Genomic DNA, 12,941 nt, shown 5'->3' with positions numbered 1-12,941 from the left:
AGGTTAGTTTTGGATCCAATTATACTTGTTCATGAATTGGACTACTCGTTCAGGCCTGAAGATTCGTTTGAAATTTCTGAGTGTTTGGATAAAAATATTAGGTCCAAAAAATGGGCTTTGATAAAAAATTTAAGCCCGTTTAAAATATGAGTCGGGCTCGGGCTTGAACATTCAAGGCCCAAGTCCAACTCGTTTTTAAGTTTATAATACTTTATATTATGTTATTCTTACTTTTTGCGGCGTTTGGACCAAAAACGCTGCTATTGATCAACTTTTTGCGGCATTTTCTTGCAAACGCCACTAATTTATAAACTTTGCGGTGTTTCTTGTCCAAACGCCGCTAAAGCCCTATTTTCCTGTAGTGTATATATTATGTAATTTAGAAAATATTAAAAAAATAAACCTATACTAAATATACAATAGTACTCTAATATAAGATTATATAAAAAAAATTCAATAAATAAGAAATGTATAAAATTATTAAATATTAAAATAATATAATATAAATATTTTTTAAAAAATAATATGATCAAGCTTAAAATGGACTTGGATTAGTTTTTTAAAATATAAGCGGGTTTGGGCAAAATTTTAAGCCTATATTTCAGGTTGGATAGGGCTTGGACAAACATGAAGTATGTTAATATCATGCTTAGACTTGACTCAAATCTAGTCCGGCCTGGCCCATAAGCACCTCTAGATCCAATCAATTTGGATTGGGTTAATCTGTGTTTTGCAATTTTGGGTTCTGGTCAAATTTTAATTAGGATAATTTCTGGATTGAGTCATCTCGAATTCTGGGTTTAAGTATTCAACTTTTCATAATCAAATCGAGTTGATCAAATTGGGTTTTTGAACTTAAGTAAAAATTAACATGTTTAAATATCAACTTCTATTTTAAAAAAAATTACTTTCACATTAAAAATATATTATCATGAAATCCGTAAGACGGATTAGATTTAACCATATGAAAAAAGAAAGACCACGACCTTGGCCTCATCCTTGATCAGGTTGGTTTTAGGTCCTGTCAATGTGGACCGGATTAATTCGTGCTTTACAATTTTAAGTTATTTTAATTCAAGTCAATTTAGAATTAACTTCAATTTTTGTTTGAATTCACGTTTTGAGTTCAAATTTCATCATTCAAAACCGCATCAAATTTTACCATCCTAATTTAATCTTTGGAACCTTTAGATCCATATAGAAAAAGATAGTTACGTAATTGACAAAAACACCAGCCAAATTCCAACTCTTTTCTCCCTCAATTATTTCAACCAAAACGTAAAAAGGATGACCATGAAGATGACTTAATTGAATTTTTTAAAAATTTATTAGTATATTATAAACAAATGGGGTTTTTATTATTAAGGGCTCTTAGCTTTTAGCTCCCATTAGGTAAGGTTTGGTTTGATTGAGAAAAGTACAGCAATGGAGAGATCATAATATATAAATATTTACTATAATTATTAATTAAAGCAAATGATGTAAAGCTCTTTAGATGATTGCCATTTTCCTTTTCTCAGAATATTTTATTTTCACTTAGCATTTAAATTAGTCAACAATAGATATGACAATAATTCCAATGGATCAAAAATATCTTTTCACAACTAATCAAATAGGTTGACACAAATATTCTGAGCAATCATATGAATTTAATATTCACAATAAATATTATCGATTGAGTGGGTTTAAGTGTACTGAAATTTATTATCCTCTTATTTATGAGTTGGGGACAGACTATGAGTAGTTCTAGGCATTGTGTCAAAAAAAGCAGATATGATCAGAACTTATAATGAGATTGTTAAAAAAAATAGATATATTAACCGGACTTGTATCAAGATAGTTTGGGTTGGGTCAATTTGAAATCTAATCGCTTTAGATTATTTCGGGTTAGTTTATTTTTGGTTACTTATTCAAACTATTTCAAATTTAAATCATTTTGAGTACGAGTCATTTTTATGTTTAGGTTTGATAAATTCAGTATGTTGAATTTTATGATAAATTTAAGTGATATCAAGCTTAGAATTTCTAGATTTGAATTAGAATTGAACGAATTTCCAATTGATTTCTAAAATATTTTAATATCCAATAATTACATTAAATCTAAATTAAATCTAGAATTACACTAAATTAAACCTCTAAATAAAATAAATATTTTTCAATATTCCTTTTTTATCCACAAAATTCAAATCCAAAACCTTAAAATCCAAACCATATAATGATAATAAAAGAAGAGAAGATGCTAAATCTCATGAGGGTGGGGGTGATGTGAAATATGGGGTTATATATAATTATATGCAAAATTGGATGACAGCAAGCAAATGAGTTGAGTGGTGCATTATTTGGCTGCTTCTTTCTGAACCTTCTGACTTTATGACCCCAAACCCTTTATATTTAAAGAGAAAATATCTTGCAACCTTTGATTTTGATGTACTCTTGTTTTTGTATGATTGCCTTTTGCCACGAGGGTTAAAATGAAAATAAATAAATAAGCAAAAACCATCTAATGTTGGACGGTAGCTCAATTCACCGACCTTCATTTGTTCATACCTTAAATATAATTATTATGGCATAAAAAACAACATAATTGTGTGATTCTTAGCTTAAATAGTATGAATATTGTTATACAGGAGGATATGAGTTCGAGTACGTTAGATTATGGAGGAGTATAAGTAATTTTAGATATTGTGTCAAAAAAATTCAGATACTATCAACAACTATTGATAAACATATGAATTTAAATACGAAGATCGAATTACAATAAATTAAAATTGAAGAATCAAATTCTTAATTAGATCTATACAATTATAAATATTTCCAAAGTTCTCTTACCCAAATGCAAAGAAACTTGAAATCTTTGTCACCCTTTTTGGGTTGAGATAAGTTGTAAAACAAATTTATATTGTATGTGCACTGTATTGTACAAATCTGTGTGGAGTTTTTGTCTTTTTGAGGTGAAAACTTTTTTTTTTTAATTTAGTAGTCAACTTGTCTTTGTTTATTAAAAAGAAATGTTAAGTCCTTAAGTAAAATAAACTATTAAGAACACAGCACAGTTCCAAAAAGAGACAACCTTACTAAATTTGATCCACCAATCGTCATTAAGGCAAGTACGTTTAATTTAAAGGTTAGGTTGCTTAAAGAACTAAACTAAACTAAACTAAACAAAACAACAAAACTAATTAAAAAAAAAAAAGACAGTAGTGTTTGGGGTGATTGCATGCAACTATTAAAGGTATCCATTGGTAATTATATAGAGATTTGGTTTTAAGAATTCAGCAATTATGCAGTCATGAGTGGAGAGTAGATTTTTAGTAGATATTAAGGGAGGCGAACTATGCCGCTCACATGTTGGCGGGAATGATGAAGAATTCTTCGATTGGTGCCTAGATTTTCCATACAGTTCTCTCTTTAGTCCTTCACCAATTAGGATTGATAATATGTCTGTGTTTTCGATTCCCGTTGCGCTAAAAAAAATTCCAATCACAATAAGTATATATATCATAATTAGTCAGCACTAAATTGAATCATTGAACTCAATAATTAATTAAATAATTAGTAGAGTTTGAATTTAAAACCTCAAAATTTTTCCCATTACATAATTAAAAACCTATCTTTATAAATAGTTTATGTAAAATTCAAATGAAGCTTTAGTTGAATTGGTAAAATTAAAAGTCTGAAAATCATAATGTTTTAGGTTCAGATCTCATCATTTGCAGTTTTTTATTGATTTCGCATAAAATATAAAAAGACAAACATCTTCATAACCGTATAATTAACTTTGTAAAACCCGGACAACAAACGCAACTAGACGACTCATCGGCTACAAATGATTGGAGATGGATTGAATTATTAGTCCTGCTGGAGAGCATGGTAAGATTTAGCATTTGCTTTTCCAACAAAGGAGGCAATTGAATAATGTGTTTTGGTCCTTTTAGGAATTAGTTGTAAAGCTTTCTTTCTATATCAAGTCTTTTCCATGCTGTCAAGCAACATTAAAAAGAAATTTTGTCTACTTCTTCAGTTCTTGTAAGCCCACAAATGCCAGAAAACCATCCAATTATCATATACCCTTCATGAAATGTATGTGTATTATTATTTGGGAGTTCTATCTAAAGTATAAATGTCCAAAGATGACAATCAATGCATATGAACACACTTTCCACCCTCTTGGTTAAAGCTTGGATTTAAAGCAATAAAGTTTTCAGCAACCTACCATTGTGTCACATGTCAATACTTTAACTATATCATTTTAGATTCTTATGCACTAGCTGTGATATATTAAGTTATTTATTGATTATAAGTTAATTTATAATTAAAGGGATAATCGAAATAGAAAATAATTATATGCACACAAGAATTTATTGTGTAATTTGAAAGCCTTCCTACTTATACGAGAGCAATGCATTATGAACTAACTGTTTAAGTCGTTATTTAAGTTCAACTCACTTATTAAATTGTAATTCCACTCCTAAGGTCAAAGGACTAATGGTAAGGACACAAAGGACTAATGCTAAACAAAGGGCTGTTATGATCAGATCCTTACATAGAGCAAATAGACGAAGAGAACTCGATCCCAAAGCTCAAGGCTAAGGGATTGACATGTGAAAGGTAAGAATGAGATAAGCATCAAATGACATGAGGTGATATCTTCGTATTCATGTTCACCTTATTATCTTAATCGTTCTATTTTCTTTGAACCCAAAATTGACTTAAGCATTAGATAACGATTAGAGTATCAACTCCAACACCCTCACAACTCATCATTTATACCTTTTCAGATTACATTTCGCCTCCATTACTCAAAAAGAGAGCAAGTTAGTTATTATACGTTAGATCAAAGACTAAATTATTGCTTTTGTTAAAAATTTCATCTATTTCTACGGCTAAAACTTATCCCTGTACAACAACATGAAGTACAAGTGACATACCACGTGCAACTGTCAAGTTATCTAATGGTTACTCTAATTTTTAACGATAAAAAATGATAAAACCTTTAACAAAAACGACTAATTTTAACTTTAAAAAAACCAAAATAAAAACTAGATAAAACCCAAATTACTGCACGTATTAGAGTTTATATCCATGTTAATTATTAATTTTAACATATATTACACGTATCAAACATGCTATGTTAATTACGTTTATATCCAAAATTGACATGTCTAAATGGTTCTATTGTTGCTTAGCTTATTTGGAGTTATTCAATCATTGTGCATTAATCATGTACAAATGTTAATATAATAACTACAAATTCTCAAAACAAATTTGGCCACATAGCAACTTCAAATACACATTAACGTGCTTTTCAATATCAAGATTCAATAAGTTAATTCTAAAAATGAAAACATCATAATAATGGTACAAATCTTCCATTTTCAGATTAGACATTATGTTTTAAGAGTTCAGTTTGTATAAGTGAGGGAGGCAAAATGAGCAAATTAATGTGAAAAAAAAAAAAACCTTGTATTTTAGAGAACCAGAAATATATGTTCAAGAACTATGCTGGTACTGCCTAAGGTTCCAAGGGTGTTGAACCATTATCATCCAGTCTTGCTCTCTGTTGATGTGTCCTTGGATGCTTTCTTGCTTAAACCTATAATAATTAGTGGGTTCACTCGACTTAAAGGGGCGTCACGAAGTACTCGGACCAAGTCCTCTTGGTGAAGTATGTCTTTCTCTAGAAGCAATTCTGCAATCTGAGCTACGTGTTCCTTGTGCTCCTCTATCAGCTGCACTGTTCGGTCGTATGCCTTGCCTACCCACTCTCTAACTTCGGAGTCGATGATTGCAGCGGTTGTGCTGCTATAAGGCATGGTCATCTCGAATGCATAGTTAATTCGAGGGAAAGAAAGAAGACCGACCTTGTCACTGAAACCATAGACTGCTACTTGGGCATAAGTCATCTTAGTTACTTTCTCTAAGTCGTTCTGAGCTCCGGTTGATATCTTCCCTAATAGAACCTAGTCCCCATAAAATATGCATGACATGGTTAAAAATATATCGTGCGAAACAGATAAGAATGGCATTGAAATGAGTAAAATGTTGGTTTCTTCTTACCACGAAACGAGAGCACTCATCAGGGATAAATACCATCTAGGATTTCATCTCAATTTGAGATACAAATATATCAGAGACATGCATGAGATATCTAATCCATTGCAGGATATCAAACCCAAACCCGGTAACATGTTGTACATACTTGCATGAGATACGTTATCAATTTTGATATGTTATACAAACAAATCAAACCTGAGTGCCAAACCAAAATGACAACTGAAATGATCTGAACTCATGTATGCTATTAGTATGTTCCTTTCTTGCTTAAGTTTAACCCGAGCTCAAAATATAGACATCAAATTTTGCTTAAATCTGACCTATATTTTAAATGAATTTAAGTTTTTGGTTAATACAATTTATAGAACCTAATATTTTTATCCAGACTTTGGACCAAAAAGTTCAACATATTAAATTGCACTAATTTATAAATCAAGATATAAAAATAACATGAAATGAAATTTTAAAATTTATATAATTTTAAATTATGAATATATAAAAGTTTATATAAATATAATATTTTAAATATATTAATAAAACTAAAATAATATTTTAGTGTGAAGGAGAGATTAATTATTAAGATGAAAAAAATAGATATATAGTACAATGTAGATAGATATATACTATATTGTTTATACCATATTGAGATTTCTCTAATGACTATTAATGGGAAGGGCTAAATTATTTTGTAGAGTGTTCTGCACTAGCCGTGATATGTTGAGTTATTTATCAATTATAAGTTAATTTATAATTAAATGGATAATAGAAGGATAAAATTGATTCTAATGATGTAATTCGAAAGCTTTTTTTTACATTTGTAAGTTTTTATACGAGAGCAATTCATTATGAATTAACTGTTTAAGTCATTATTTAAATTCAACTCACTTATTAAGTTACAATTTCACTCTTAAGGACAAGGATGAGAAAACAAAAAAATTTGAGCTATCAAAGGACTAATGGCCAAAAGACAAAAGTTTGGTGTCACAAAGGACTAACACCAAACAAAAGACTGACATGACCAAATCCTCACACAAGGCAAATAGACAAAGAGGAGTCGATCCCAAGACTCAAGACTAAAGGATTGACACGTAAAAGGTAAAAATGAAGTAAGCATAAAAGGACATGAGGTGATATATTCCTATTCATGTTCACCTTATTATCTTAACCTTTTTTTTTTCTTTGAACCCTAAATTGACTTAAAAATTAAATAACGATCAGAGTATCAAGTTTAATACCCTCATAAGTCATCTTTTCTACCTTTTGCAGTTATCGCCATCTTCCAACTCTTTGATCGGTCCAAAACCACACTAATCTAAAAAAGGACATTTAACATGCAGAACAAAAGACGTGATAATATTTCCTTTAATCTAGTTTTTTTTTTGGCCAACTTTCCTTTTATCTAGTTTAATTGATTGGTTTTCTTTATTTAAATTGTATTTCAAATTCCTATTATTTTGTATTTATATTAGGAGTTAGATTATATTTTGTCTCTTCTACTATAAAGTATACAAATTAGTTTTTATAGATTAGATCAAATAGTAAATTAATACTTTTGTTAAAAATTTTATCCATTTATACTGCTAAAACTTATCCTTGTACGACAACATAAAGTACAAATGCAATACCACATGCAACTGTCAAGTTATCTAACGATTAATTCAATCTTTAATGGTAAAAATAGATAACAACTTTAACAAAAAAAAACTAATTTTATAAATAAAAAATGCATAATACAATCTAACTTTAGTACAAAAACTTCGATAATACTTTTAGCTTCTTATTGCTTATCTTATTTGGAGTTTTCCAATCAGTGTGCATTAATCATGTACAAATGTTAATATAATAACTACAAATTCTCAAAACAAATTTGGCCGCATAGCAACTTCAAATACATATTAACATACATACTTTTCAATATCAAGAATCAATAAGTTAATTCTAAAAATGAAAACATCTCAGTAATGGTAAAAATCTTCCGACATTCTGTTATTAGTTCTTTTTACAGCTTAAGAGTTCAGTTTGGACAAGTGTGGGCGGTAAAATGAGCAAATTAATGTGAAAAAAAAAAAACCCTTGTATTTTAGAGAACGAGTAATATATGTTCAAGAACTATGCTGGTACTACCTCAGGTTCCAAGGGTGTTGAACCATTATCATCCACGGTCTTGCTCTCTGTTGATGTGTCCTTGGACGCTTTATCTTCTTCTTGGAACCCTTTCTTAAACCTATCATAATTAGTGGGTTCAGTCGACTTAAACGGGCGTTCACCAAGTACTCGGACCAAGTCCTCTTGGTGAAGGACCTCTTTCTCTAGAAGCAATTCTGCAATCTGAGCTACGTGTTCCTTGTGCTCCTCTATCAGCTGCACTGTTCGGTCGTATGCCTTGCCTACCCACTCTCTAACTTCGGAGTCGATGATTGCACCGGTCTTGCTGCTATAAGGCTTGGTCATCTCGAATGCATCGTCCCTTTGAGGGAAAGAAAGAAGACCAACCTTGTCACTGAAACCATAGACTGCTACTTGGGCATAAGTCATCTTGGTTACTTTCTCTAAGTCATTCTGAGCTCCGGTTGATATCTTCCCCAATAGAACCTAGTCCCCATAAAACATGCATGACATATATAAAAATATATCATGCGAAACAGATAACGAGTGGCATTGAAATGTGCAAAATGTTGGTTTCTTCTTACAACAAAACGAGAGCAGTCATCAGGCATAATACCATCTGGGATTTCACGTCAATTTGAGATACAAACATATCAGAGACATACATGAGATATGTAATCCATCGCAGGATATCCCGAAAACATGTTGTACATACTTGCATGTTGTCAATTTTGATATGTTACACAAACATATCAAACCTGAGTGCCAAACCAAAATGACAACCTGAAATGATCTGAACTCAAAATTATCCAAATAAAAAATGACCTAAGCATGAGACACTCAAACTCTTAACTGACCCAAACCCCAAATGGCCAAAAGATTTTAAAACCTGTATTTATCCGGCCCAGATTGATCAGGTCCAAAACCAACTTGACCCGCCCAATTAACAGGTCTACTTGATACTAAAGGCTTCTGTTTCAACCTAGGAACTATATGTTCAAGCACCAAGGAGGCCTTCATAATTCAAGTTAGATACAACAAGTGTCTGATATTGCTGAAAGTCAGATATCTAAGTTCTAAAGAAGTCTTTGTTCACCAGTTCAGGAGGACATTATTGAGATAGGAAAAGATGAGCATTGAGAAAGTGTTCTGAAATCTCACCTGCTCAGCAGCTCGACCACCTAGTGTCATGCAAGTCACATCAAAGAGCTGCTCTTTCGTCATCAGAAGATTTTCATTGGGAACATACTGAGCAAATCCCAGTGCTGCAGTACCACGAGGAACAATTGTTACTTTAAGCAATGGTTCTGCATGTTCCAAGAACCAACCAGCAACAGCATGGCCTGATTCATGGTAAGCAACAGTTCGCCTCTCCAACTTGCTTATAACCTGCAAGCCAGAACAAAAATTTTAAATAAGACAAACCTTCATTGCACACTGGAAGCTGGAACCAGTCAGGACAAAAAATATATAGATCATAGATCTTTGGGACGCTAAAACTGGAGATAAAACAGAGAACAAAAAGACATTTTATGGCAGAAACCGGATTTTGAAATTTGGAAATTCAAATCACTCATCTACTACATCTCCAGTACCATAACCAGCTACAGAGATTGAATAGAAATCCCAATAATATAATGCAGTGCATAAGTAAACAAAACAGGCAGATGATGAGGAACAACATGCCTTGTTTTTCTTCTCTAAACCACCTATTACTCTGTCTATAGCTCCCTCAAAATGTTCCATGGTTATCACTGCACTTTCATTCCTTGCAGCAATCAAGGCTGCTTCATTGCAAACATTCGCAATGTCAGCTCCAGCAAAACCAGGGGTTAGAGCAGCAAGTCGCTGAGAGTAATACGATGGCTCATTATCAAGTTTTAGTTTCTTCAAGTATATTTGGAAGATCTGTTCACGACCCTTAATGTCAGGTTTGTCTATTGTAATTTGACGATCAAACCGACCAGGTCTTAGCAGAGCTCTATCTAAAATGTCAGGCCTATTTGTACCAGCAAGCACAACAACTCCAGAAGTTGTTCCAAATCCATCCATTTCTACTAGCAACTGGTTAAGTGTACTTTCCCGCTCATCATTGCCACCAGAAAAGCCTCCACGACCCCTTGCTCTACCTATTGCATCAATTTCATCAATGAATACAATACTAGGAGCACACTGCCTAGCCTCTTGAAATAAGCTTCTCACTCTTGACGGCCCAACTCCAACAAACATTTCCATAAAATCTGATCCAGACATAGAGAGGAAAGGCACACCAGATTCACCAGCAGTTGCCTTTGCAAGAAGTGTCTTCCCTGTGCCAGGAGGACCAACAAGAAGAGCACCTCTGGGAATCTTAGCTCCTAATTCTTCGTATTTCTTTGGGTTCTTTAAGAAGTGCACAAACTCCATAATTTCTTGCTTTGCCTCGTCACATCCAGCAACATCTTTGAAGAAGACCTGAGATAGCAAGAAAACCATTGCAGTAATTATTATGATGGTGACCTTTAAATCTCACTTCATGTATATATGTGTGATAACAGCATTGAAAAATTCAAAAGAAAACATCTAACGATGGTTTACCTTGTCCTTTGCATTCTTGTCCATTTTGGTTATTTGAGCCTTTCCCATATTGAATAGTCCACGACCACCTCGTCCCCCAGGACCACCAACTCCAAATCCACTTTGCATTTTTCTCCCCATAAACCATAAGGATCCTAAGATCAAGAGTGTGGGTCCAAAGCGCATCAACTCTTGGAACCAATTCACCTCACTTACATAGGTTACAGGAACATAATTATGAGGATCTATCCCCAACGCTTCTTGGGCTTCTTCTAACTTCTCCTCAAAAGATTCAACACTCCCTATGTTAAAGTAGTACTTATATTGACTCGTCTTTGTTCTGGCAGGGGCTCCATTCATTGGAGCTTCTACAGGATCATCAGTGGTCTGACTTGCGTTGCGTGGTGAACTCCTCATGTACACTTTTGCAACCGATTTATTTGAAACAACAATTTTGTCCACCATGCCAGGTTCCAGGAGTTTGTTTTTGAACTCTTGGAAACTAATCTGAACAAAACACCAAACAGCTTAAAGAAAAACTGAAAAGAAAGAACTGGAAATTACAACAGTTGCAAGGAAAAAAAAACGATAAGGCTTTGCTTTTGGAATCAGAACGAAGCTTAAACATAGCCTAAAGGCATTAAATTTCTTTTTCGCCTGATAGAGGTTCCATGTTTTGCCCAATAAAACACACAAAAGGCGATAGATTTCAACATACAGTTTCTAGTCCTGGTTTCATCCAGTTTGTTTACTTTTTAACTTTAGTTTCTTACATGGGTATGAATAAAATTCTTGAACAAGATAAGGAATATGAATAAAGGGATCAGCCTAAGTCCAAAAAATTGCACTAAGACCAACTGGAACAAGAACCATGAAGATTATCAGTATACTATATCCTTCAATATAATAACTCATCTAAATTCATGTTTAGTAACTTCATAACAAGAACAATGAAATGATTGCTCAAGTTTTAGCATGCTATAAAAAAAGTTATCATCAAGGTGGTCCCTTGTAATATGCAATATATCATTTTAAAACCAGTCTATGTAATTTCTAAAGTCATAGGATAATAGCTGCTAACCTCCTGCTGTTCATGAGGACCGGATAACGAAGAGTACGTAATCCCAATCAACAATAAAGTGGTAACAATATTCTGCACCAACCTTTGAATGTTCTGAGAATTCCCAGGCTCACCAGCACCTGAATCCTCTGGAGAAGAATCACACACATATATAAATATATATATATTATATAAATACAGAAAGAGCTCGAATTAGTTAACAGCACTTAGCAATAAAGCTTTTCTGGTCTCAATATTTCAACTAAATCAGACAAAAATACTTCCCCTACTATCAAAGTTCTAATTAACCCCAAATTAGAACTTTAAAGACGTACCTTTGGATCCAGATTTCTGTTCATTAGCCTTAGGAATATCTTTCTTGTTCTTGGGAAAGTAATTTTCATAATCTGCAACAATGCAATTAAAAAATCAATAAAAATGTCAAATATTTATACAATAAGCATAAAAACAGTAACAATTATAAATTAACTCACTTCTTTTCTTAGGCCCTTCACTGCAAAAAAACCGCCTGATCCTAGGGTTTGCAAGAATAGAATCCAAATTCGACAACGGTGTATTAGTACTAAGCTGCTTCCCAACTCCAGCCGGTGCGAAATAACCCTTTACAAGCCCTAACCCTTTATTAATGCGTGAAATGCACGTATTTGTTACAGGACTTGGTACATTCGATTCATTTCGTAACAGTTTCCTCGATATAACATTCTACAAAACGAGCATTCATTTCATTATAAAACAATAAAAAGAAAGCATTAAAAATTAAAAAAAAAAAGAATACAAAGAAGGAGAAGAATATTATTACTGTTCGGAAATTAGAGCGAGAAGAGCGGGAGAGAGAGCGGCCGATTCTGGAGAAACTCATTGTGAAAGTACCAACGATGTTCACATGAACCGATTCAAAAACAAAAAAAGCTAATTAACACTCAAAGGTTGAGTTTTTATGGTTTTTTTTTTGTTTTTACTTTCTGGGCTCTGTTTGGCTGATGAGAAAATTTCTTTTTTTCCCCTTTTAGTAATCTGATTTTGATTTTTTATTGTTAAGGTTGAAGAAGGGAAGAAAATGTAGAAGTGGGAAAAGTGTGGGATTTTTAACGGAGTCCGGTTATTGAGCTGCTTACCTTTTTTTTTTGATGAATTTACCTTCTTG

General features: G+C 32.7%; 1 protein-coding gene across 2 annotated transcripts; it reads right to left on the bottom strand.

Annotated features, from left to right (window-relative positions):
• Window positions 1–8,013: 8,013 nt before the first annotated feature.
• LOC107958005 (ATP-dependent zinc metalloprotease FTSH 10, mitochondrial) lies at window positions 8,014–12,941 on the bottom strand. 2 transcript variants are annotated; one of them, XM_016893649.2, is made up of 8 exons: window positions 12,597–12,941; window positions 12,271–12,499; window positions 12,112–12,183; window positions 11,798–11,925; window positions 10,738–11,223; window positions 9,847–10,614; window positions 9,322–9,549; window positions 8,014–8,646 (listed from the first exon to the last, which is right to left on the bottom strand). In XM_016893649.2, exons 1-8 carry the CDS (start codon window positions 12,654–12,656, stop codon window positions 8,164–8,166), a joined length of 2,454 nt encoding a protein of 817 aa, XP_016749138.2. In that variant the 5' UTR covers window positions 12,657–12,941; the 3' UTR covers window positions 8,014–8,163. The 2 variants fall into 2 exon arrangements, with proteins under 2 accessions (XP_016749138.2, XP_016749139.2); XM_016893650.2 differs by having other exon boundaries at window positions 8,362–8,918; window positions 12,597–12,868.

The sequence above is a fragment of the Gossypium hirsutum genome, chromosome A01 (assembly GCF_007990345.1).
Source record: "Gossypium hirsutum isolate 1008001.06 chromosome A01, Gossypium_hirsutum_v2.1, whole genome shotgun sequence".
Lineage (NCBI taxonomy): Eukaryota > Viridiplantae > Streptophyta > Magnoliopsida > Malvales > Malvaceae > Gossypium > Gossypium hirsutum.
The sequence above is the reverse complement of the archived record's forward strand: the minus strand, read 5'-3'. Positions and strand labels throughout refer to the sequence as shown.